Source organism: Macrotis lagotis, chromosome X (genome assembly GCF_037893015.1).
Source record: "Macrotis lagotis isolate mMagLag1 chromosome X, bilby.v1.9.chrom.fasta, whole genome shotgun sequence".
In the NCBI taxonomy this organism is placed as follows: Eukaryota; Metazoa; Chordata; class Mammalia; order Peramelemorphia; family Peramelidae; genus Macrotis; species Macrotis lagotis.
In genome coordinates, this window is record NC_133666.1 from 633962920 (window position 1) to 633986774 (window position 23855).

At 44.3% G+C, this 23855-nt stretch overlaps 2 protein-coding genes across 2 annotated transcripts; both read right to left on the bottom strand.

The window, feature by feature from the left end:
- Positions 1-3228: 3228 nt before the first annotated feature.
- On the bottom strand, positions 3229-16021 carry YJU2 (YJU2 splicing factor homolog). Its single transcript, XM_074204023.1, has 8 exons — positions 15881-16021; positions 14514-14614; positions 13677-13821; positions 9153-9287; positions 7786-7967; positions 5914-6034; positions 4921-5080; positions 3229-4182 (listed from the first exon to the last, which is right to left on the bottom strand). The coding sequence occupies exons 1-8, from the start codon at positions 15902-15904 to the stop codon at positions 4070-4072; spliced, it is 981 nt and encodes a 326-aa protein (XP_074060124.1). The 5' UTR covers positions 15905-16021; the 3' UTR covers positions 3229-4069.
- A 3091-nt stretch (positions 16022-19112) lies between these two features.
- On the bottom strand, positions 19113-22897 carry EBI3 (Epstein-Barr virus induced 3). The gene is made up of 5 exons (XM_074204024.1): positions 22824-22897; positions 21746-21881; positions 20544-20722; positions 20174-20331; positions 19113-19806 (listed from the first exon to the last, which is right to left on the bottom strand). Exons 1-5 carry the CDS (start codon positions 22894-22896, stop codon positions 19657-19659), a joined length of 696 nt encoding a protein of 231 aa, XP_074060125.1. The 5' UTR covers position 22897; the 3' UTR covers positions 19113-19656.
- Between the last annotated feature and the right edge of the window lie 958 nt (positions 22898-23855).

Here is a 23855-nt window from a genome sequence, read left to right on the forward strand (position 1 = left end):
TTTATGCATCTCCAGGGTATTATATGTTTAATAAAGATTTATGTTTACAAATGGGAAAATGGAAGCCCACAGAAGTGGCTCACTGACAGTCATAAAGCAAGTTTATGACAGAAATGATACCAGAATCCAGGTCTTCTGATTCTTCAGAAGAAAGAAGCACGGGAAGAAATAAATGGGCACTAACAAACCCTCCCGGTCTAGGCAATGGTCCTTTGCCTCAGGGAGATGGGCTCTGGCACTACCTCTGGAATAGGGATGGAGGATGGGACATCTAACTGGAGGACTGACATTCTTCATAAAACTAGAGTGTGCAAAGAGGTTAGGTGGGGAAATCAATACCTATAAAAGCTCTGACAAATCCCCTCACAGGGTCTAATTATCCAGACTTTATCATTGTTAATAAGAGTAGATCATTTCAACCCAATAAACATTTTAAAAACACTTAGGTGTTGAGGAAGCAGCTTGATGGAGTATGAAGAGCACTGTACTCAAAGTCACCAGTGGTACCTACTAGCCAGGTGGCAGTGGGCAGATAACTACTCTATGCCCAAGATTCCTCACTTGTAAACTGGAGATATCATTTACAGTAAAACCCATGCAAACCTTAAGACATTAAAAAAATTATTTAAGGCAATGGGGTTAAGTGACTTGCCCAAGGTCACACAGCCAGGTAATTATTAAGTCTCTGAGGTCAGATTTGAAATCAGGTTGTTCAGAAGGGCCAGCGCTATATCTACTGTGCCACCTAAAGACACAGAAAGTTCTCTATTTAGTGGACCCTACCTCTATGAAGAGATAATGTAAATTTGTTCTGAGGAAGGTGGGAAGGCAGGAAGGAAGCCCCATGCAGTGGGGGCGGGGGAGATGGCTGGCCATAGTTCAGGGTCAGAGAAGGGAGAGCAGGAAGAGTTGGCCCCTTTCAGAGTAGAAGGTCTCAAACTGACCCTTTATCTCTTGGCTGCAGTGACTATCTCTTTCTACCTTGGTTTTCCTGCTGTCACTTGAAGAGGGTTTGGGGTTTTTATTTGGGTATCATTGGTCTTGTTGTTGAGGTGTGTGCAGGGAGGGGGGGGAGGAGAAGGGAGGGAGAGGGAGAGGGGGAGAGAGAGAGAGAGAGAGAGAGAGAGAGAGAGAGAGAGAGAGAGAGAGAGAACAGTACATATTTTTTTTTTTGGAATGTGGATTTATTTTTAAAAAAATTTTTTGTTACATTTAAAGTTCCAAACTGTCTCCCTCCAACCCCACTCCTCACTAGAGAGGGCCTCCTTTTGACAGATAAATATATATATATACATATATATATATATTCTCTATATACATATATATACATGCACATACACATATACACATTTTACATATAATGATTTTGTATATATATATATATATATATATATATGACAAATACATACACATATGTGTGTAAAACCATCTTCTATTTCTCACTTCTTTCTCTGGAGGTGGATAGCATCTTCCTTCACAGGCCCTTTGCATTTGTTTTGAGTATTTATAATTGGTTGGTTCTTGTCCTTTGTTATGGAGGAAGACCATGACAGAACATACTAGAAACACGTTACAGTGGGTTTTGCTGTGGCTGATTAGTCTGAGAAGGAGGTAGGAACAAGCTCTACCATAGGTCTGGCACAAATAGACCATGTGAACTCCTGGGATGGGTTCTCTAAACTTGTGCATCTCACATTTGCCATGAGCTGCTTCCATTCTATTTTGCTCATATAGTACCCTCTCTGAGGGCACATCATGCTGGATGGTCTCGTGCCAGTGTATCCCATGTTGCACAATCAATTCTAAAGTTCTTAAGAAAGACCTTGAGAGTATCCTTATAATGCTTTTTCTGACCTTTCCCCCCAACTCCTTATCCATGGGTATTTGCCCTGTGTGAGTTCTCCATGAAAGTCTTTTTGGCAAGTGTACGTTTGGCATTCAAATAACATGGCCAGCCCATGTGGTACTCTATAGTCAAGTTTGAACTCTTGGCAGTTTAGCTGGAAAAAAGGATCTCAGTGATTGGTATGTTATTCCTCAATTTTATACTGTATGTCAACAAAATTGTATACAATGTTCTCTTGGTTTTGTTCGTTTTTCTCTTCATTATTTTCTCACAACAGTTCTGAAAACCTTTATAATTTCTGAAAAACATTGTACAAGCTTTATCATCCTTGATTTACAAGTAAACTGAGGTCAAAGAAGCTAAATGCTCATCTAAGGCCATAAAGTTAGTAGATAGAAAAGTAAGATCTGCAAGGTCCATCTCCTGATTCCAAATCTAGAAACCTGTCTGCTACAGTGCCTTACTGATTCCACTAGCCTGACAGTACAGCCCACCCTGCTGCCCCAGGAGGCAAAGCAGATTAATCTTTAGTGGAATAGGGAGATATGTGTGTGAAGTGCAATCAAGGATGGGATGAGACTGGGCAGGCCCTACCCCCAACACATTCTCTAGTCGTGACAAATTTGGACCTTCCCTCCAAGGCTTTTCACATCCCAGCTGTTAACCTTGCACGCAAAGTACACATGAAGGACATGGACTGTAGCCCTCTGATGGATGAAGTTAGACTACTCTGCTGAGTCCTGCTGGGAAAGAATAAGGACCCCACTGAGAAGAGGGGAGACTGACCACCATTTACCAATTCATTCACCCTATGAGTGGAGTGCAACAGAGCTACCAGCTGAGTTAATGGGGTTGGAAGGCAACTCCACCACAACCTCCTGTGGCAGGGTTCCTGGCAAACCCCCGGATGCATACCCAACTTTTTTTTTTTTAAGTTTTTGCAAGGTTAAGTGATTTGCCCAAGCTAGGTAATTATTAAGTGTCTGAGTCCAGTTTTGAACTTAGCTCCTCCTGACTCCAGGGGTGGTGCTCTTTCCATTGTGCCACCTAGCTGCCCCCCATACCCTACTTCTTCACATTATTAGTGTCTTTAAAGGTTGGGCAAGACCTTGGAGATCATCTCAAAAAATATCTTCTCAATTTTTAGTTAAGAAAACAAAGGCAAGTTATTTGCTCCAAGTCAACAGTCTAATCAGTAGCGGAAATGGCACCAAAATCCAGGTCTCCTCACCCCTAGACCAGAGGATAAGGATGGACTATGACAGAATCACAGAAGCTTAGAAATGACAGGGACCTCTGTGTATCTGCTCCAATGCCCACCAAAACAGTAATCCCTTTACAGACTAACTCCAAATTAGCTGTCTACCCATACAATGCTGCCTCCCACCCTCAGACTCGATCAAGAGATTTAAGGATAAGCAACAGCATAATCGTGAATTCATTTGGTTTTATTAAGATGAAGATTTATAGATATAAAGCAGATGGGGTTGGGAGTGAGGGGAAATAGAATAGGGCCAAGACCTTTGGGTTGGCCTGATAAGGCCAGTAGCAGCACTATTTGTCCTGGAACCTGCTCCATCTGTGTTTAGGTCTGGGCAGGAGATAGAGGGAAAAAGAAGTTGGCTGTTGTGATAGGGCATCATAGATTCTATAATTCAATTCCCCAAAGTTCAAGAGCCATCAGTGAACCTTGGTGTGGGCTTACCCACATGCTGGGGTGGTACTCACACTGATGCACAGTGCCATTCTCTGGGGCATGTGATCAATGACACACCAGCAACAGAAATACATGAATTCTGACCCTGTCATGCCATACCTCCCCAGGGGTTCTGCTCTGGCTGCCTGGACTTGATGAGCATGAGGGTCAGAGGTCCAAAGAATGCAGGGTTGAGTCCCAATATCGTCCATAGGGCTATTCTTGCTCTTGTGGGGGCACTAGGCTAGGAATGGATGATAGATCTTCAGTTGCCATTCGCTAAGGTAGGAATAGTGCCACAAACACTGAACAGGCCTATGGGCCTAGAGAAGAGAGACAAGGAGTGGTCTGTTCTTGGGCAGTTAACACATAGGGAAAACACAGTGAGCTCACGAGTTAGAGGCTCTGGCAGTGTCGCTCCCACCCCTCTCCTCCTCTTCACATTGCTGGGCTCACTGAACAAAGCCTGGCACCATGGTCAGGCCCCACTGGGGAGGGGCCTCCCTCTAAGGGGAGGGGCTGCTGCTTCAGCTACTGCTGCTGCTATCTTCACTGTCTGAGTACGCCCCCAGCAGGCTCAGGGAGGAGGCACTGGGTATTCTGGATGACGCATTGGCCTCTTTCAGACTCTGTGGTAGGCCTACAAAGACAAGGCTTTGGTCAGCTATGCTGAGCCCTCCCCACACTGGGCCCCTGGGACTACATAAAGTCAAGGTTCAGCAGAGTTGGACATTAGGAAAACTAAATACCTCCTTCCTTCCCCTCCCCCTACAGTCCTCCCCATCCCTTTCAGAACTGGCTTCTCTCATCAGCCCCTATCACATCCATATCGAGTACAAAGGGAATCAAGGAGCAGAAACAAAGCCACTTTCCGCATCTGCATGGTCACCCTTTGCCCCCTAGTGGCTGCCTGAAAGATGATTCTTCCCTTTTTTGCTTCTGAACATAAACCAAGAATCTGAAAATCATCTAAAATTTAGAGAACAAGACCTTAGAGAGCATATGGATCTGGGGGAAAATTAACTTGGGTTTCACATTTTCAGGGGATCCATGAAAGTTTGTATTTTTATTTTCTGTAACCTCAACATGAAATTTAGCATTTCCTTCATTATTTAAAAACATTACTCTGAGAAGGGGATGGGGAGGGAGGCATCACTGGACACATTCCAAAGTGGGGAACCAGGACACACAAAAAAGTTAAGAATCCCTGATTTAGACCAAATCTTTCACTGCCCAGATAAGAAAACTGGGCCTTGTTAAGTAAAGGTCACATAGCTAGGAAGCAGCTGAGCTAGCTCTGGCTCTAACTGCCCCCGCCCCCACCCCAGGCCCTTCTCTCCAGGGGCTGCAGGACCCCTGGGAGACTGAAGCCCATTACCTGTGCTTGGGGAGGGCAAGACCACGTGCCCATTGTGGTTGCTGGGTCTCTGGGCAGCTGCCTTCTTTGCCACAACCAACCCTGCCAACTTTGACATGTTGCCCAGGGCACCCACACTCCGTTCCCAACTCTCCAACTTCTGTTTTTTTAACTGCGGAACCTGAGGGGAGAGGAAAAATGAGGCAGTCTGTTCTCAAAAATCATTCCTTAGGAATTCAAGAACTACCCTTTCATTTGGAATTAAGAGTTCAATCCTTTCTTGGTTGAGAGAACATTCAGGGGACTTTGCAAACTGTAAAGTGCCATCCAAACGGTAGCTGTCATTATTATCCCCAACCCCCCTCAAAACAAGGTCATGCCATCTGAGCAATCTTCATGTCCCTGGGGAGTCTAGTAGCCCCTCCTGGCTCTGTGGGGAGGAAGGGGGCAAATTTTCCCAAATCACTAAGAAACTTTCACAAGGCTAGACACCCAGGAAACTTGTTTCTGAAGTCCCAGGATGTAAGTGATGTATGTGGGAGGCCTGGCCTAGGAAGAAGAGCTGGAGAGAACAGCATCTCCACTAATGGTTCTCATAACTAGAACTGGAAGACATCAGATCTAGGTGGGACTGTAAAACAAAATAATGTCTGGAAGGGTCCAAACACTAGTCTGGGGAGCACTTGGTGGGAGGGAGACAGGGAGGTGAATGCACTCCTATTCCTCTCAGATCCAATACTAGCTCCTGTCCAGTGTGGATGGTTCTTCCCAGTCACACTATTTCCCTCTTTTTTCTGTCCTTAGAACCCCAATGGTCAACACTGTCCCCGGTACCCAGAAGGGGCTTAAACAAGTGTTTGCTCATTGAGTGTATACCAAGTTCTTTGAGTCCCCTGGCTGGAGGCCAGTCCCACTGGCTGATCAAAGCTGACAGTCTTTCCTGGTCCTGCTCAAGCATGTAGCCAGGTGGCCCAGATGCAAGGCCCAGATGCAAGGAGGTAGTTCTGGACTCACCTCTTCTAGGATGGCAGTGGGCTCTGCCTGGACGGGTGGCTGGGAGGGTGTGAGAGTGGGCTCTTCATCAGAGTCAGAGTCTTCGATCAGGCGCCGTCTCCTCGCCTGCTCCATCATGGCCCTGTGAGACAGACAGCTGTCTGTAAGGGTCACAGCCAGAATTCACTAGCACTGCCCATGGCCAAGGTCTCTTCTCTCCTTCAATCTCCTGAAGAGAGCAGCACCAGAACCATCTCCAAGGCAGCTCCCCACCAGCACAACCCCAGGACACTGGCACATCAAGAAGTTACCCTGAGACAGGGTTTCCAACACCCCTCACTCACCTTGGCTCTTTTGGGCCTTGGAAGTAAAAGTGGTACCAGTCCTACTGAAGGGAAGATGAAGGTTGAAATCTGAGTTAGACTTTTCTGTCCTCTTCATTTTATCAACTTGTCAGAATATGAACAGGTTTGGGGAGAAAGAGGGTGAAGGAGGAAACAATCTTTTGATAGATTTCTTTCAACAATCATGAAGCAGGAAGATGGGGAAACCAAGGCCTAATTTCTGAGAGACAACTGGGACCAGCCCAATTTCAAAGAGTTTAGATAAAGATAAAGTAGAATCCCAGGGCCTAAAGATCCTCCAGGCAAAGTTCACTCAAGGAGTTCACTGGGAGGCTCTCAAGAATGAACACAAATTATCCCAATGAGGAAGAAAAAAGAAACTATCTAAAGAGATTAATATACATGCATCAAGAATTTTTAAGTTTTTTAAATTTAAAAAAAACTAAAAACCCAAATATTCAGAAAAATGAAAAAGGGCAAATAAATGAATATGAATTAAAAATAAGTGGTGCAGCCCTATAAAAATGTCAGGAATGTTAATGCTCAGAATGAGCTGAGGATTGCAATGATACAAATATTAAAGACAACAAAAAGCAACTTTTTAGCTACTTGGTGGCAAAATTAGAGGAGACAACTCCTACTCAGGATAGATCAGATCTGTGGTGATGATGATGTTTGTCCTTCATTCTTCAAGACCATTACATCAGGGAGGTGAATACCATGATATATACATCTGAATCTGTTAAGTCACCAGCTTCCCTTTCTCTTCCAACTCCATCTGAGTTCAATAACTAGCTATGAATAAGGACAACTGGAGATGGCCTGGTTGGGAGGCAATCTAGGTTAAATGACTTGCCCAAAGTCACATAGCTAGTTAAGTAGCAAGTGTCTGAGAAGAAATTTGAATTCAGGTTCTCCTGATTCCGGGTCTGGTACTCTATCCACTGCACCACTCAGCTGCCTACAGTGGGGTAGATGGGATGAAAAAAGGTGGCATCTGTGGTTTTTCCAAATGTGTGCGAGCCACATCCATCCTGATGGCTGGTTGGTTGATCCCTCAGGTTTCTTCAGGGTAGGATGCTTCCTCTTCCCAGTTTTCCTGCCCCCAGGGACAGCTTTGCTTCTTACCCCTACTAAGAACTCTCTATTTGCAAGGGGTAAGCTCCTTTAGGGCTCCCAGATCATCTCTATCATAGATTTCTTGTGTGGTCAGTAACCCATCCCATACCTATGCAGTATCAAAATGGAAAACTAGAATCTCAGAGATGATTTTTTTTTGTTTTTTTGCAAGGCAGAGGGATTAAGTGATGTGTCCAAGGTCACACAGCTAGGTAATTATGACAAAGATTTAGCTAACAGTCATCTAGCAACTTGAGAAGGAATCATGTGTATTGAAAAGTACTGGAGGAGGCAGCTAGGTGGCATAGTGGCTACAGCACTGGCCCTGGAGTCAGGAAGGCCTGAGTTCAAATCTGACTTCAGACATTTAATAATTACCCCATAATAATTAACCCCCAAAGCCTCCTCATTTCCAGCCCATTAAGCTTACTCCATTTCCCTCTGGTCTTCCTCCTGTTCTCGCTGGCGCTTCTCCTCCTCAGATATCCGGTGCTGCTGTAACATTGCCTCAAAGTCTACATTTGCCTGGCGTTGATTGAGCTCCTTCAGCTCCTGCAAGTTCTCCAGAACCTCCATCTCCAACTTGGAGTCTTTGGTCCGATTCTCTAAGACCTGTGGAGAGAATCACAATGAGACTTGGGGTCAGCTTTTAGGTAAAGTAGCTGTTTCTGAGCTTCTGAGCTCTGATTTCTCATCTGTAAAGCTGGGATGATAAGACTTTCATCACCAACCTCACAGTGCGGTGGTGAGGATCAAAAGCAATATTGTCCAGTTATGTTCTATGTGGCTATGTTCAAAGTCCTTGGTATCATGTCTACACTTTGATGTTGAGTTCCAACCCCCGCCCCCTTATTTAGGTTTTTGCAAGGCAAATGGGGTTAAGTGGCTTGCCCAAGGCCACATAGGTAATTATTAAGTGTCTGAGGCTGGATTTGAATTCAGGTACTCCTGACTCCAGGGCCGGTGCTCTATCCACTGCACCACCTAGCCGCTCCTCCAATCCCTTCTTTATCACCTTGGGCAAGTCATTAAACGTGTCTGAACTTTGGTTTCCTCATTCATAAAAATTCCTGCTGTATTCATTTCACAGGCTGTTTAATGAGTTAACATATGTAATGAGAAACATGAGTAAAGCATTTTGTATAACTTAAAGTTTTACAAATGCCAACTGCTAGCATCATCATCATTATTATTACTCCCTTTCTAACCTCACCTCTCACAATTTCCCAGTAATACCCCTCTGAAAGCTGAAATGGACTCTGGGACACAGAATCTAGAATATTAGAGGTGAAGTAGATCTTGTAACACACTGGATCAGGGCTTTGACTGCAGACAGGCTAGGCTCCGGGCTTCTGGTTCAAGCACAGCGTATGTGCTAGGGGCTGCCCAGCCCTACTACCTCAGGCATGGAACCCTGGGGAATGGTCAGTTCAGAAAGCCAGGAAAAAAAGAGACCTTGTGTAGAGTTGGATATTTGGATTTAAATATTGGTAATGATTTTTTTTTTTTTGCAAAGCAGTGGGATTAAGTGACTTGCCCAAGGTCTGAGGTCAAATTTGAACTCAGGTCCTCCTGACTACACACCAGTGCTCTATCCATTTTGCCACCTAGCTGCCCATTGATATTGACTTTTATTAGCTATATTTATATAAGACTTTGGGCAAATCACTTCTGAGTGTTGCCTTCCTCACTTGAAAATTGGAATAATATCTACACTATTTACCTCTCAAGGCCAGTATGAGGGAAGATCATGTTTGTTAAGATACAAGAAAGGTTAAAGTATTAATATAATATTACCTTCATAGGATTATTTAATTCTTCATCTTCTCTTTCCTTCTGCACTCTTTTCTCTTCCTCTTCTAGTAGTTTCTCAGCCTGGAAATTTCGGGTGGCTCCATGCTCCATGGTATAATCAGTGTTTTCAGGATCTGTCTGGGGGTAAAGAAATCAGTTTTATATGAATCCAGGATATGAGTCAAAAGTGATCTGGTTTAGAAAATGCTATTAAGTGGCTGTCAATTGAGGAAAAAGAAGTCATAAGTAAATCCAACAAGCAGCAACTGAGGTGGTAGTCAGGAACCACATCCAGTGAGGCTGATGGCCAGGAACAATTCCATTTCAAAATGAGTTAGGGGGAAAGAGGTCAGAAATAATTATGCAAACAGTTATTTCAGGACATGCCTGCCTGAATCAGATTGTACAACTTCCTCATTTCTCACTTTATGAGACAGCAGAAAGAATATTAGACATGGAACCAAAGACAGGCTTGAGGCCTGTCTGTCATATTTCTTTGCTAGGAAACTTCAGTTTTCTCATCTGTAAAATGGGAATAATACTTGCATCCACTGAGCTCAGACTTGTTAAAAAAAAAAAAGCCCTTTACAAACCTTAAATGCCCTATGAATATCAGTACCAATAAATTCCATAATGACAGGAACTGTTTTAGAATCCTTCATATTTCCCAGAGTTTGTGGCCCTGGGACCTACAAATAGTAGGTGTTCATCAGTTTCATGGCCTTCTGAAGACCCCTAGAGGTTAAAGGAAGTGTTCTCAACTGCTTTTATTCTTTTTCTCAGGGCTAATCCTGTTTTTACAAATTGAGAAATTTCCATAAGTTCCAGGGGACAAGTTTAAGTAGTGTGTGTGAAGCCTATAAGAGTTAAATGTCAGGATCTTGGGAATAGACCTTGAAAAATGTTACCAAAAACAAAATAGCTATCTGTTCAAACCTCAATTTTGAGGAAGGGAACACTGCTCTTCATTTTTATGCTGACTTCACTTTGATTCTGGCCTTTGCCACCATGACACTTCCCCCCACCTGGGCCCCTTGTGTTGTCTCGCTTCTTCTTTTATTCCCAGAGCAAAGCTTAGTGCCTAGTATAGTAGACCTTTATTCACCCAACTAGACTTGAATAATCTAGTGGCACAAATGAATGCTAGAATTCAAGAAACATACAAGAATGAAGAATACCAAGAAATCTGGGAAGTTGTTTACTCAGTCAGTCAACCAATAAGCAAATGTGAAGGGTCTACTATGGACAAGGCACTAAGAACTTACTCTATATCAAACACTGGGGAGAAGTGCCAGAGATACAGAGAAAGGCAAGATAATAGTATCTGCCTTCAAGATGCAGCTATTTGAACACAGAAAACAACATGAAAATAACTAAGTATCCACAAGCTGTGTTGAGAGTAGATAGAAAGGAGTTCCTAGGGTAAGGCGTCAGTAGTAGGGGGATGGAGATGGGAGTGGGGGGAAGGGGCCAAGAAAGGTCTCCTGGAGAACCAGGCCTGAGGGACAGCCAGCAAGGAGATGGTGATGAAGAGTCATGGTCAAAGAACTTCAAGGAGGTCAAGTACCTGGGTGGTAGAGGGTAGGGAGGAGAGTAAAGGGAGGGAAGGACCAGAATATAAAGAGCTTTCCATGCCAGATAGGAAGAGTTTCTATTTGATCCTGGAGGTAATAAGGAACACTGGAGGTCACAGGCTGGAAGAGAGGGAGGGTTACATGATCAACCGAGGCATGTCAGTCTCTATTTCATCTTTAGTTCACTCCCAATGTAGAAGCAGATATTAGCTATTCCAATATGCTGGAAATTTAAGGCAGTCACGCAAAGTCCAAATCTTCCATTGTTTTGAAGTTTACAAAGTCATCTTCTATTTTAGGGAAAAAGAAACAGAAGCTCTCCTCCCACCACCCCACCATTCCTCAAAGTAATTTTCTCTAAGGGATTTGGCTGGAGCAGGACAGACACTAAAAACTGGGTTCTAGACTGGCTTGCTCTTTTATATAAAATCAAGACATAATTGTTTCTTCAGTCACTTCCAATATACTGCCTAGAGAGCATCACTTTATGTGATCCAGTGGCTTAAAGCATTCCACTCCTTATGAAACTTGAGTATCTAGGTTGTTCAAACTCAGTTCAATGCCCTTGATAGACTGCTTCAATAAAGGTGTTCTCACCTGACAAAAGTTGCCCAAGTAGAGTACTTTTATAAGCTACTTTAAAAAGTAAAATAAGATTGATTCAAACAACCCTCACCCCTTTACATTCTCCACCTCAAGTTTAACATTAACAATCTATTGGGTTGTTTGGTAAAATTCATAATCTAAAAATCTAATGACTTCAACCTACCGGCAAAATGTTTTGCATGACTACATGTATAACTACATCTAAGTAGTTAGTTCTTACTGAAGGAAACAGGGAGGGAGGGAGGGGGAGAGAGAGAATGAGAACTTGAAACCAAATGTGTTAAAAATGAATGTTAAAAACTGTTTTTAAATGTAACTGTGAAAAATACTAAATACTAAAAAATGTAACAAAAAATAAAATCTAATGACTTGGAGAAGTTATGCATTATCCTTTTTGAATGCCTTTCCCAATGTCTTGAACTTGGGGGAAAATGAATATGGCTCAGTTCATAATTAAATTTGAAACTTCTTTGAAACTTCCAAAGATATGAGGACACAATTTAATAAACAAATGTAACATTTTACAAAGTTCTAATGCCTTTCTTAGAAAGTCCTTTCTCTTGGATAAGAAATAGAGTGGTAGACCAATGGAATAGACTAGGTGCAAAAGCAGGAGACGATTTTAGTAATCTGCTGTTTGATGAACCCAAAGAGTCCAGCTATTGGGATAAAAACTCTCTTTGATAAAAACTGCTGGGAAAATTGGAAGTTAGTATGGAAGAAACTTAGATTAGACTAACACCTCACACCCTTTACCAAGGTAAGATCCAAATGGATACAGGATTTAGACATAAAAAACAATACTGTAAGCAAATTAGAAGGTCAAGGACTAGTTTACCTGTCAGATCTATGGAAAGGGGAGCAGTTTATGACTAAGGAAGAGTTGGAGAACATCACCAAAAACCAACTAGATGATTTTGATTACATTAAAAAGCTTTTGCACAGATAAAACCACTGTAACTAAGATCAAAAGTAATGTAATAAATTGGGAAACAATCTTTACAACTTATGATTCTGACAAAGGACTCATTTCTAAAATATACAGAGAACTGAGTCATATTTTTAAAACAAAAAGCCATCCCCCAATCGACAAATGGTCAAAGGATATGCAAAGGCAATTTACAGATGAGATCAAAGCAATCCATAAGCCATATGAAAAATTGCTCTAAATCATTATTAGAGAAATACAAATTAAAGCTTCTCTGAGGTACCACCTCACACCTCTCAGACTGGCCAATATGACCAGAAAGGATAATGATCATTGTTGGAAGGGTTTTGGGAAATCTGGGACACTATTTGGTGGAGCTGTGAACTCATCCAACCTTTCTGGAGAGAAATTTGGAACTATGTCCAAAGGGCAACAAAAATGAGCATACCCTTTGACCCAGAAATACCACTACTGGTCTATACCCTGAAGAGATGATGAAAAAGGGTAAGAACATCACTTGTACAAAAAATATTCATAGCAGCCCTGTTTGTGGTGGCAAAGAATTGTAAATCAAGTAAATGTCCTTCAGTTGGGGAATGCCTTAGCAAACTGTGGTATATGCATGTCATGGAACACTATTCTTCTATTAGAAACCAGGAGGGATGGGAATTCAGGGAAGCCTGGAGGGATTTGCATGAACTGATGCTGAGTGAGATGAGCAGAACCAGAAAAACACTGTAAACCCTAACAGCAACATGGGGGTGATGTTCAACCTTGAAGGAGTCGCTCATTCCATCAGTGCAACAATCAGGAACAATTTTGGGCTGTCTGCAAAGGAGAGTTCCAGCTGTATCCAGATAAAGAGTCGTGGAATTTGAACAAAGTTCAAGGACTATTTTCTTTAATTTAGGAAAAAAAACAGATATCTTATTGCCTGATCTTGCTACCTCTTAGACTTTTTATCTCTTCCTTAAGGATATGATTTCTCTCTCATCACACTCAATTTGGATCAATGTACAACATGGAAACAAAGTAAAGACTGACAGACTGCTTTCCAATGGGGGGTGGGGGGAGGGAAATAAGATTAGGGGGGAAATTGTAAAACTCAAATAATATCTTTAATAAAAAAAATAAATATAAAAAAAGAAAGTCCTTTCTGAAATAACAGAATCAAACTAGAGCAGAACCAAAAGAATTAGGTACATATTAACTATTCCCATACAAGAGGAAAAGTGAATGAAAATAAACTGACAAAAAAATCCAATAGAGCCATAGAAGTGACTGAAAAAATTGATATACTATTTTAAGCATTAAATTATTCAATTTACATAGTAACTAAAGTTGTTTATATTGTTCAAAGTCAACTTTCTAATAAAATAATGTTATATGTACTTATATTTAAAAGACCTTGTAACTTACTTTGAAGGTGATTTCAGCTAGACATCGGGTACACTTGATATAGAAACGAAAAATTGGGAGTCCAAGATATAACTCATTCTGCACTGTCTCCTTCCGGGCATTAAATTTCTTGCCTTTATAAATATACTCACCACATGTCTTACATCTAGAAAGAGCAAAAGGAGAAAGTGAGAAATGACTCCTGAAGTCAGTTATGAAGTATCTCTATCTGATGGGAAATAAAACTGTATTTCATACCTCTTCCCCCACAAACCAATCCATACCAATTCCAAGCTGGAAGAAAGCATTTCTTTTGAAATACCGTTATTGGGGCAGCTAAGTGGTGCAGTGGATAGAGTGTGGGCCCTGGAGGTGCTGAGGATCTGAGTTCAAATTTGACTTCATACACTTTAATAATTAACTAGCTGTGTGACCTTGGGCAAGTCACTTAACCCCACTGCCTTGCAAAAGACAAAAACTAAAAAATCAACCAAAGAGAAATACAGTTATCAAATTAAAAAAAATTTTTTTTTAGGATTTTGCAAGGCAAATGGGGTTAAGTGGCTTGCCCACTGCCACACAGCTAGGTCATTAAGTGCCTGAGGTCGAATTTGAACTCGGGTACTCCTGACTCCACTGCGCCACCTAGCTGAACCTATCAAAATTTTTAAAAAACAAATTCACAGACCCCTGATAATGAAGTTTTGTTTTTGAGGATTTCTGGGAGCCAGTGTATATCTAATTCCCCCATATTAAACTTTTCTGGCTTTCAAAGCCTGAGTTGACTAGGTTGGATTCCTTAGGCCCAGATGTTAGCCCTTTTCTGTATATGGACAAAGTATTGGACTGTATTCTCACCTCATGTTGAATGGGGCCATCAATCTCACCACATATTGCCGATCTTTGGGCAGCTTGAGTTTAGGGATTTTTGATGGATCAAAATCTGGTGGATAGTATTTCTGTGGTGAAGATAAAGATATATAAGGATCACAAGGTGAGTTTTGACCCCCTATTCTCAAGTCAAGAATTACAACAGGAAAAAGACAAAAAAATGAAAAGGGCCCAAGGAGGAAATGTATATATGGTATTATAGAAGAAAAATCTCATAGAGGGTTATCTATAAGGTAGGGAGGATCATATAGAGAAATACCAGCGCAGAAGGAAATGTTATAAGGATAAGGCAGAGCAATTTGGGATAAAATGTTGGGAAAGAAAAGGAAAAAGAGAGAAAGAGTGAGTTGAGTGTATGTGAGAGACGGGGGGGGGGGGGGGGGGGGGGGGGGGGCTAGAAAAAAGTTTAAAAGGAAAAAAAGCCAAGGGGTGATGGGATTAAAGGAATTAGAGCTGGAAGAAGCCCCAAAGGCCATTTAGTGCAATCTCTCATTTTATAGTTGAGAACAAAAACTAAAGGAACAACGTTAGAGTTCAGATGATGGGAAGTGAGCAATTCCGAGATTAGCTCATCTGGGTGAGAAACACGAGGAAACCTGTGACCCATGGTCTACCTGTCCGGTACTACCTGAGAAGGAATTCACTCAGAAGAGGACAACCTCCTCCTCCGCCCCAAAGAAAACAATTCTGGTGCTGGGAGGGCTCCTCTCACCCTAGAACCCCGAGGACATGCCCGGGGCAAATTTAAACACTTGGCAGAATGAAAGGATCCGGTCCCATGGGGTCCAACAAGCCTTCCTCGGGGAAGCGCAGCGGGAAGTCACCAGCGGACACCACCTTTGGCACCGATCGTGGCCTGCCCCAAAGGGGCGGCCAGGTGTCCCTGAGCCCCGGCCAAGGAGGAAGGCACGACGCGCTCCTCCTCCTCCAATCGGCCTTCCTCGATCCCCGGTGCCGCCCCGCGCCTCTCCTCTGCTCCCAGCGCATCGTGTACGCGCTTCATGCGGGGCACGCAGCTGTTGGGCAGCACCAGGCCAGGACCGCCGGGGCGGGGCCCTTCCCTTCCTTCCCCTCCCACCAGCCGGAGCCGCAGCCGGATGCCGCCCCCCCCGGAGGAGCCGCAGCCGGATGCCGCCCCCCCGGAGGAGCCGCTGCCGGATGCCGCGCCCCCGGAGGAGCCGCAGCCGGATGCCGCCCCGCCCCCGCGGCGGGAAGCCCGGCTGTTGGAGGGCGGGGCCTCGGGCACCGGGACCAGGAGGCCCCGGCGGAGCCCCACCCTGCGGAGGAAGCACGCCGACAGGCCGAGGGAGGCCAGAGGGCCCGGGGTCACTCACATTTAAGACTTTTCTCTCGGACATCTTGGCGCCACTTCACCAACGCACTCCCGCAGTCGCCAGTTCACCCACCGTTCCCTGCGGCCGCCGCACCCGCACCAGCCACTTCCGAGAAAGACCCGTGGAATCCACCGCGCCTATTGGTCGAGAGTGCGATGGCCCGCCCCGTTCCTATGACGTACTGCCCTGTGCTTCCCTCCCCCACGCACTGTACACCTGGTTCGTCTCTCTAAGGGGCCCGCCGGGGGCCCGGCCCCGCCGCTGAAGGTTCCGCGAATAGAGGGAAGAGCCTTCCCCGGAACCGCGGCCTTGCCTCCTTTGTGCGCATGCGTGTGAGCGGTCCGCCTTTTATTGACTTCATTTTCTCCTGGTTGCCCCCCCCCCCCCCCCCCCCCCCCCCGACTCTGGGCCCGTTAAAGAATCTGGGGCTGCAAGTCCGGAGCTTTGTTCAGGCGGCTGACCTCCCTCCGGGCCTCACTTTTCCCATTAATCAAACGAGCGGGTTAAATGTAGGGTGCCCCGGGCCCCTTCCAGCTCGGACATTCCGCCTTCGGTGACTTTCCCGCCCTTTCTTCCCGTGAACTTGGCTCGGAGAGCCGGCCTGTCCTGGGGCTGGGCCCGGGGCGGGGCGGGCCGGGCCCAGCCGTCCGCCCTCCGCCTGCATTCTTACAAAGCGAGAAGCCCGGCCACGCTCCGCCTTCCAGGAGACCCCGCCCAGCGGGCCGCCACGTGGAGGTGGACAGGGGGGCTGCGGAGGGAGAAGTGGGGGCGCGGGGACGGTGGGCGAGAAAGCACGGAGCGCTACCGTGCGCAAGGTGAGAAGAGGCCGGGGTGAAGGGCTTTAAAAAGCCAGCAGAGGGTGTCCTACGTCATTCATTAGCATTTGATTCATAGTTTGTCCTTCATTTTCATTTTTTTTAATTTTGGGTTTTTTTTTTTTGCAAGGCAATGGGGTTAAATGACTTGCCCAAGGCCAAACAGCTAGGTAATTATTAAGTGTTTGAGACTGGACTTGAACTCAGGTCCTCCTGACTCCAGGGCCGGTGCTCTATCCACTGTGCCACCTAGCTGCCCCTGTCCTTCATTTTCTTTTTTTTTATTATTAAAGATTTTATTTATTTTGAGTTTTACAATTTTTCCCCTAATTTTACTTTCCCTTCCACCCCCCACAGAGAGCAATTTGCAAGTCTTTACATTGTTTCCATGGCATACATTGATCCAAATGCCGTGTGAAGAGAGAGAAATCATATCCTTAAGGAAGAAACAAAGTATAAGAGATAGCAAGATCAGACAATAAGATATCAGGGTGTTTTTTTCTAAATTTAAGGGAATAGTACTTGGTCTTTTTCAAACTCCATGGCTCTTTATCTGGATACAGATGGTATTCTCAGATACCCCCAAATTGTCCCTGATTGTTGCACTGATGGAATAAGCAAGTCCATCAAGGTTGAACATCACACCTATGTTGCTGTTAGGCTGTACAGTGTTTTTCTGGTTCTGCTCTTCTCACTGAGTATCAGTTCATGCAAATCCCTCCAGGCTTCCCTGAATTCCCGTCCCTCCTGGTTTCTAATAGAACAATAGTGTTCCATGACATACATATACCACAGTTTACTAAGCCATTCCCCAATTGATATCCTTCATTTTCTAAGAAGACCAAGATATCAGGGAAGTGATGAGGTGACATGTACATGAATTGGATTTGACTGAGGGGGTTCTGTGCTAAGTCATCAGCCTCACTTTCTCCTCCAATGCCATCTGGGTCCAATGACCTGAAATGAATCAGGAGGACTGGAGATGGCCCTGGATGAAAGGCAATCAGGGTTAAGTGACTTGCCCAAGGTCACAAAGCTAGGAAGTGTCTGAGGCCAGATTTGAACTCCCATTCTCTTGAGTTCAAAGCCAGTGCTCCATCCAATGCACCACCAAGCTGTCCTACATTAAGGAGACAAGTTTATTCAGTAGGGGGATGATGGTCAAACCTGTGCCCAGGAGAAATGAATTGTGGATGACTATCTGAAGTGGGTGAAAATGTGAAAGAGGGTGCTCTAACAACAGGCTATTCTAATTGTCCAGCTCTGAGGTGGTGAGGACCTGGACCAGGGTGTTTACAGTGTTAGAGGAGATAAGGAAGCATATATGAGATGATATCAAGATAGAAGTTGCATGACCTGGAAAGTGATTGTATTTGAGTGGTGAGATAGAGTGAGAAGTTGTGGATAAGACCTGTTTTGTGAATCTGGGTTATTGGGAGAATAGTGGTGCTCTCTATTGTACAAGGCTATAGTAATAGAAAAGTTAGGAAAAACAGAATTTTGGGAAAAAGATGTCTACAGTACATGCAGTTGGATGGCATCCAATAAGTATCTGTAGATTCTAGACTGGAGGTAGAAGCAGAGAGTAGTCAGTGTAGTAGTGATATGGTGGTAGTGGTCAACAAAACTGAGGGGTGGGGGCGGCTAGGTAGCGCAGTGGATAGAACACCAGCCCTGGAGTCAGGAGGACCTGAGTTCAAATGCAGCCTCAGACACTTAATAATTACCTAGCTGTGTGGCCTTGGGCAAGCCACTTAACCCCATTGCCTTGCAAAAACTAAAACAAACAAACAAACAAAAACAAAAAACCCGAGGGGTATAGGGAGTGGAGATCACAGTCAGAATGAAGATCACAGTTAAGGTCATAAGGCAGAGGAAAGAGAGATGATAAAATATTATGACCAGTTATAGGAATTAGAGTTCAAGTACCTGAAAACATACATGTGTCTGACTCTGTGTGTGGCTGAGGTGTCATGAATAAGGAGGTTATGACAAATGATTAGGTTGATGGATAGGGAAGTTAGGATTTTTCAGGGCATATTGAAGTCTTCTGGTGAAGAACAGGAGTTGGGGTGGAGAGGACTGTGAAGCAGCCATTACATTTATTGAGGAAGGAGATAGCATTCTGAGTGTTGGTAGATAACAGATACTAGAATCATGTTTGGATGATAGATTTGGATTGCATGAATCTCAAAGGAGGAGAGGTTTCAGAGAGATCATGGTAGAGGAAGAGTGGCAATGGGGAGCAGCGAATCAGGGAATTTGTGTGAAAGTGAAACTGATACTGAAAAGTATTGGCTAGGGTTACCATGTCACCAAGAGGAAACCGGATCTAAATGAGAGGCAGAAGATGGAGGGAATGAGATATGAAAAAGGTTTAAGATGACAGCAAATTTATCAACTACAGAGCACAACAGAAGAAGAGCATATAACTGGAATCAGACATTTGGGAGACATAAAATTGAGGAAGGTGGGAGTAAGGGAGCAGACTGGGGGTTTTTTAGTACAATTACAGGAGGGATGGGTTTCAGAAACATTGATTCTGATGAGAATATTTTGGGTTGAGTATATGCTACCTATTAAGGAATGAATTCATGCAGAATATCAGTAACACAAGAGAGGTCCTTTTAGGAATGTAAATTAAATGGCTCAAGGCTTTCAGCTAACAGTCTAACTTTTAGGTGGTGACATTGTGTCCTATGATGCCCAAGCAGGGTCAGCTCCAAATAAACAGGAATAGGTAAAAGTATAGACTATGGAATCTGAAAAGGAGACAGGAGCTGGTAGTTCTAGGGGTGGGTCTGATTCAAAAAAGTGCTTACAGAGCATTGGAGAAAGCCTGAGAAGGAGGACCACATGGATAACCTAGATCTAAAGATGAAAGGGACTGGTTTATCAGGTTCAAGTATCCAACGCATCACTTCATGAAAGAAGTGAGGTTGGGGGAAGCTCTAAACCAGACTACTTGCTATCAGAAGTGGTGGCCACCACAGTGCTCCAAGTGCTTGGTTTCCCATAGTCCAAAAAGTCACCAGCTGCAACCTGCACTAGGTATTGGGTCCTGGGGCGCAGGCCTCGCAAAATAAAGGATGTTTCTTCAATTGGCCCCACCTGAGAACAAAAAGTGGGTAGTCAGTGTTCAGGGAAGAGTTCATCTTGAGATAAACATTGGAGAGGGATAGGTAGGTTTCTTGAAAATGGAGATGTAAGGCTTGGTGAGCAGAGCCTGGAGCTAGCAATCAGGACAATTGGTTGGTCCTGCCAACCAGGTCCCTGCCATGTGACCTTGAATAAAATCTTTTTCATATCTCCATGCCTCCATCAATAGATCACCATGTTATGTTTTAACAGTCTAGATTGCTATAACATTCAGAGTTCTGAAGCTCTGTTCTCTGGGTAGCTCTATGATCATCTTAACCACCTTCTGAGATATGGGGCCTCCAATGCCTTCCTGTTCTTGTCCCAGTCAAGGCCTTACCTGTCGGAATTTGGTAGTTCCCTGTCGCTGGTAACGGATCAGGTACTTGAGAGGAAAAAACTTGGGGAAGGGCCAGGAGTGGGGGGGCTCCCATTGCACTCGAAGTTGCTTGCCAGAGCCAGGGCTCACACTCACAGCTTCCGGTGGGTCAGGTTTAACTGCCAGCCATAGACACATTGATTATGGAGTAAAGGATCTTAGAACATCATTATTTCTCATCGTTACCTGGTACCCTCCTTTAAGGACCTTCTCCCCCAAGCTCCTTCCTTTGCTCCAGAGCTAGACCCTGAATATTTGATATTCTGACCCCTTCCCCATACTCTGCTCTGACTTCCTAATACATCATTTGGAATTTCCAGATTGGACTCACTTATATGCTCCGCGATGAAGGGGACCAAGGTACTTCTGGCTCCCTGTGGAGTGATAACTGTGATGTTGAGTATGTAGGGAATCATGGAGAACATCTGGATATCAGGGATGACACAGCTCCTAGCCTCAGGAGAGGGCTGGAGGCAGGGATGCGTCTCCCCTTGGGTGATCATCCCCAACCTGATGTGGAAAGACAAGATTCTGCTCTCAGGAGCCCCCTCACCTTGTCCTGATTCAGGGGCATCTCCAGCCTGCGCTGAGAGGGAGGGACCACAGAGTTGTGTCCTTCTCCACACTCTCCCCCTTCCTCCGGCTGGCTGCCAAAGTGGGAAGAATCCTGGACTGTAGGTCTAGAGACCAAGGTTTAAGCCTGGCTCTGCCGCCAACTCTCCATGTGATCCTAGAGTGCATCACATCACAACAACAACAACAACAACAATGGCTTTGATAAAGCCCCTAGTACTGCCCCTAGTACTGCATGAGTAATACCTTACTGGATTCTTACCTCAACCCTACAAGGTAGATGTTATTCCCATTCCCCAGTTGATGCAGACAGACATTAAAGGGACTTGCCCAAGCCCACCAAGAGACTGAGGCTGGCTCTAAGAGCTTCTTGCCTCCAGGTCCAGGGCTCTATCCACTGTACCACCCTGCTGTCTTCCCTCTACTTTGGTCCCATGTTCCCTCTTCTGAAAGGTGAGGGTTGAATTAATAATCAATAAGAACTCTTTTGGTTTTGAAGTTCTCCTGTCTGTGATTGACAGTGCACCTGGCAGGAAAGTGGTCAGGACCAGCCTGGAGTACACCAAGCGTGAAGGGTCATTGAATTAATTGGAGATGTTTAGCCTGAAAGAGAGAAAAACTTGAGGGGAAGGATGAACATGTTGCCTGTTTTGGGGTATCTGAAGGTCTGTCGTGTGGAAGATGAGGCAGACTTGTTCTCCCATGGCTCCAGGAACAACTGGGAGACAAAGGTAGAGTAGGTCCAGGGAGGTAGATTTCAGTTTACTATAAGAAAGTACTTTATCCTAAGGATCAGAAGTGATCCACAGGAAATGGACTGTCCAGGTGGAAAAGGACTCCCAAGTGTCCAGTCAGATAACTTCCTATAAGGAATATTTTGGTGGAATTATTAGAATGCATCTCCCCTGAGAACCCATCGAGAGCCTAAGCTTCTACTTCTGGAATTCTGTGACTTCTTACCTGTAGGTGGCAATAAAGGAGGCTTGCAGGTCAGGCTCAGGAGCCATCTCATTCTCTCCGTCAGTGGTCCAGGAGCAGTCTATGGCCTTGGGATATCTCACTGCCCAACACTGCACAGATAGGAGGCTTGGGGACTCTGAGGGATAAGACAGAAAGGCAGGGGGAAAAGAGTGATGGGAAAGAAAGGCAGGGGGAGGAGAGGGATGGGAGAGAAGGGCAAAGGAAGGAGAAAGGGAGAGGAAAAAGATGAGAGAGAAAAGCAGGGGGAAGAGAGGGATAGGAGAGGAAGGTAGGGGAGGAGAGAGGGATGAGAGAAAGGCAGGGGTAGGAAAGGGATGGGAGAGAAAGGGAGGGAGAGAGGAGAAAAGATGGCAAAGAGGAGAGGGAAGAGGAAGGTGGGGGAGGAGAGAAGGAATCTTTCAAGTTCTTCATGCTATCTCTCCCCTCCACTCACACTCTTCCAGGTAAACTAGACCACCTGCTAGGAAGCAAACCCAGTGTTATACGCCAGACCTCCACACCTTAAGAACAGGCTGTTCCCCATGTGAGGAATGTGCTCCTTCCCCACATTGACTCCTTAGAAGGCTCATTTTGAGCTTCAAGGCTCAACTCATCTGACATCCCCTACTTTCCTAATCTTCTAGTTTTTAATATTTTCTCCCTCTTTGAATGATCATGGATACTTATCTGGTGTATCTCTCTGCCATGTGAATTTTTAATCTTGTTTGTGTCACATTTACTTCTCAGAATAATGTTTTTTAAGGCATAAAATAAAATTGTAGGATTACAAAAGAAATAATTATCAAAATATTTTTAGAACACAGTTCCAACCTAGTCTTTATATACACACACACACACACACACACACACACACACATAGCATATGTTCATATATTATCATACTTTATTATTATTATTAGTAGTAGTAGTAGTAATAGTAGTAGTAGAATATAAATCCTTCAAGGGCAAAGATTTTTTTTCTTTTCAGAGCCAATGCCACTGCCAATCATTTTATTCTCTAGATAGTCTCTTCTCTCTAGGTTTTTATGACACTGACCTCTCCTGGTTTTCCTCCTACCTGTCTGGCTACTCCTCAGTCTATTATGTTGGATCCACATCCAAGTAGAGACTACTAACCAGGTTGCTGCCATGGCTTTCTCTTGGGTTCTCTTATTTTCTCCTTCTCCCTCTTTTGTTTTGTGATCTCATTAACTCCCATGTGATCAGTTATCTTCTCCATGCAGATGATTTCCATATCTGTTTGACTAAACCTAACATCTGTCCTAACCTCCAGTCTTGAATCTCCAGCTGCTTATTGGATATCTCATACCAAATATCTTTTTAGACATAGTAAATTCAGACTATCCAAAACTAAACTCATTTTCTCTCTTCCCAAACCCTCCCCTCTTCCAAGCTTCCCTATTACTGTAAAAGAAACCACCATTCAGTCCAATCATTCCTGCTCACTACTTAGTGGTTAACTTTGATTCCTTAACTCTTTTTTACCAACTATTTTCAATTGTTTGCTAAGTCCAGTTTTTTCTACTTTTAACATATCTCATATATGGACCCTTTCTTTCCTTTGACACTGCCACCACTCTGCTACAGCCCCACCCCCCCACTGGGATTATTTTCCCTACTCCAATCTATCCTTATTCAGCTAACTGATTAGAAGATCTGACCATATCAATGCACTATTGAGTAAATTCTAGTAGCTCCTAAGATCGAATATGAAGTCCTCTATTGAACATTTTCAGCCTGTCCTTTCCCCTTTCCAGGTATTCTACAATCCAGTGACAGTCTCCTTGCTGTGTATAAAAGAGGATGTGCAGGGGAGATAGGAGAAGGGAAGAGGGGAGAGGAGAGAGACACTCTCATGTTTTCACTGACTTCATGTCTTTGCTCATCCTTACTTTACTCATCCCCAGGGTACTATCTTATCACCTGCTCTGACCTTTTCCATCCCATACCAATCAAAGAGGATCTCTCTTCTGCAAGTCGCTTCCTACAAAACACCTCTGAGATTCCCCCACTCACCCCATGTACCTTCCACTTTTGTCCAGACTTTTTGGTGTCCACAGGAGGCCCAGCTCAGAGCCAGAGCCAGCCT

What these genes read in the sequence shown, in the direction of transcription:
- EBI3 (XM_074204024.1), bottom strand. Translation starts at nt 22,896, where the DNA reads ATGGCAGCAACCTGGTTAGTAGTCTCTACTTGGATGTGGATCCAACAT. An exon ending in ACTGAGGAGTAGCCAGACAG is followed by an intron (nt 21,882 to 22,823) that starts GTAGGAGGAAAA and finishes CTTATCCCTCAG; the next exon opens with AGTCCCCAAGCCTCCTATCT. An exon ending in GAACTACCAAATTCCGACAG is followed by an intron (nt 19,807 to 20,173) that starts GTAAGGCCTTGA and finishes TTTTGTTCTCAG; the next exon opens with GTGGGGCCAATTGAAGAAAC.
- YJU2 (XM_074204023.1), bottom strand. Translation starts at nt 15,904, where the DNA reads ATGTCCGAGAGAAAAGTCTTAAAT. An exon ending in ATGGCCCCATTCAACATGAG is followed by an intron (nt 13,822 to 14,513) that starts GTGAGAATACAG and finishes TGCTCTTTCTAG; the next exon opens with ATGTAAGACATGTGGTGAGT. An exon ending in TAGCTGAAATCACCTTCAAA is followed by an intron (nt 9,288 to 13,676) that starts GTAAGTTACAAG and finishes CTTTACCCCCAG; the next exon opens with ACAGATCCTGAAAACACTGA.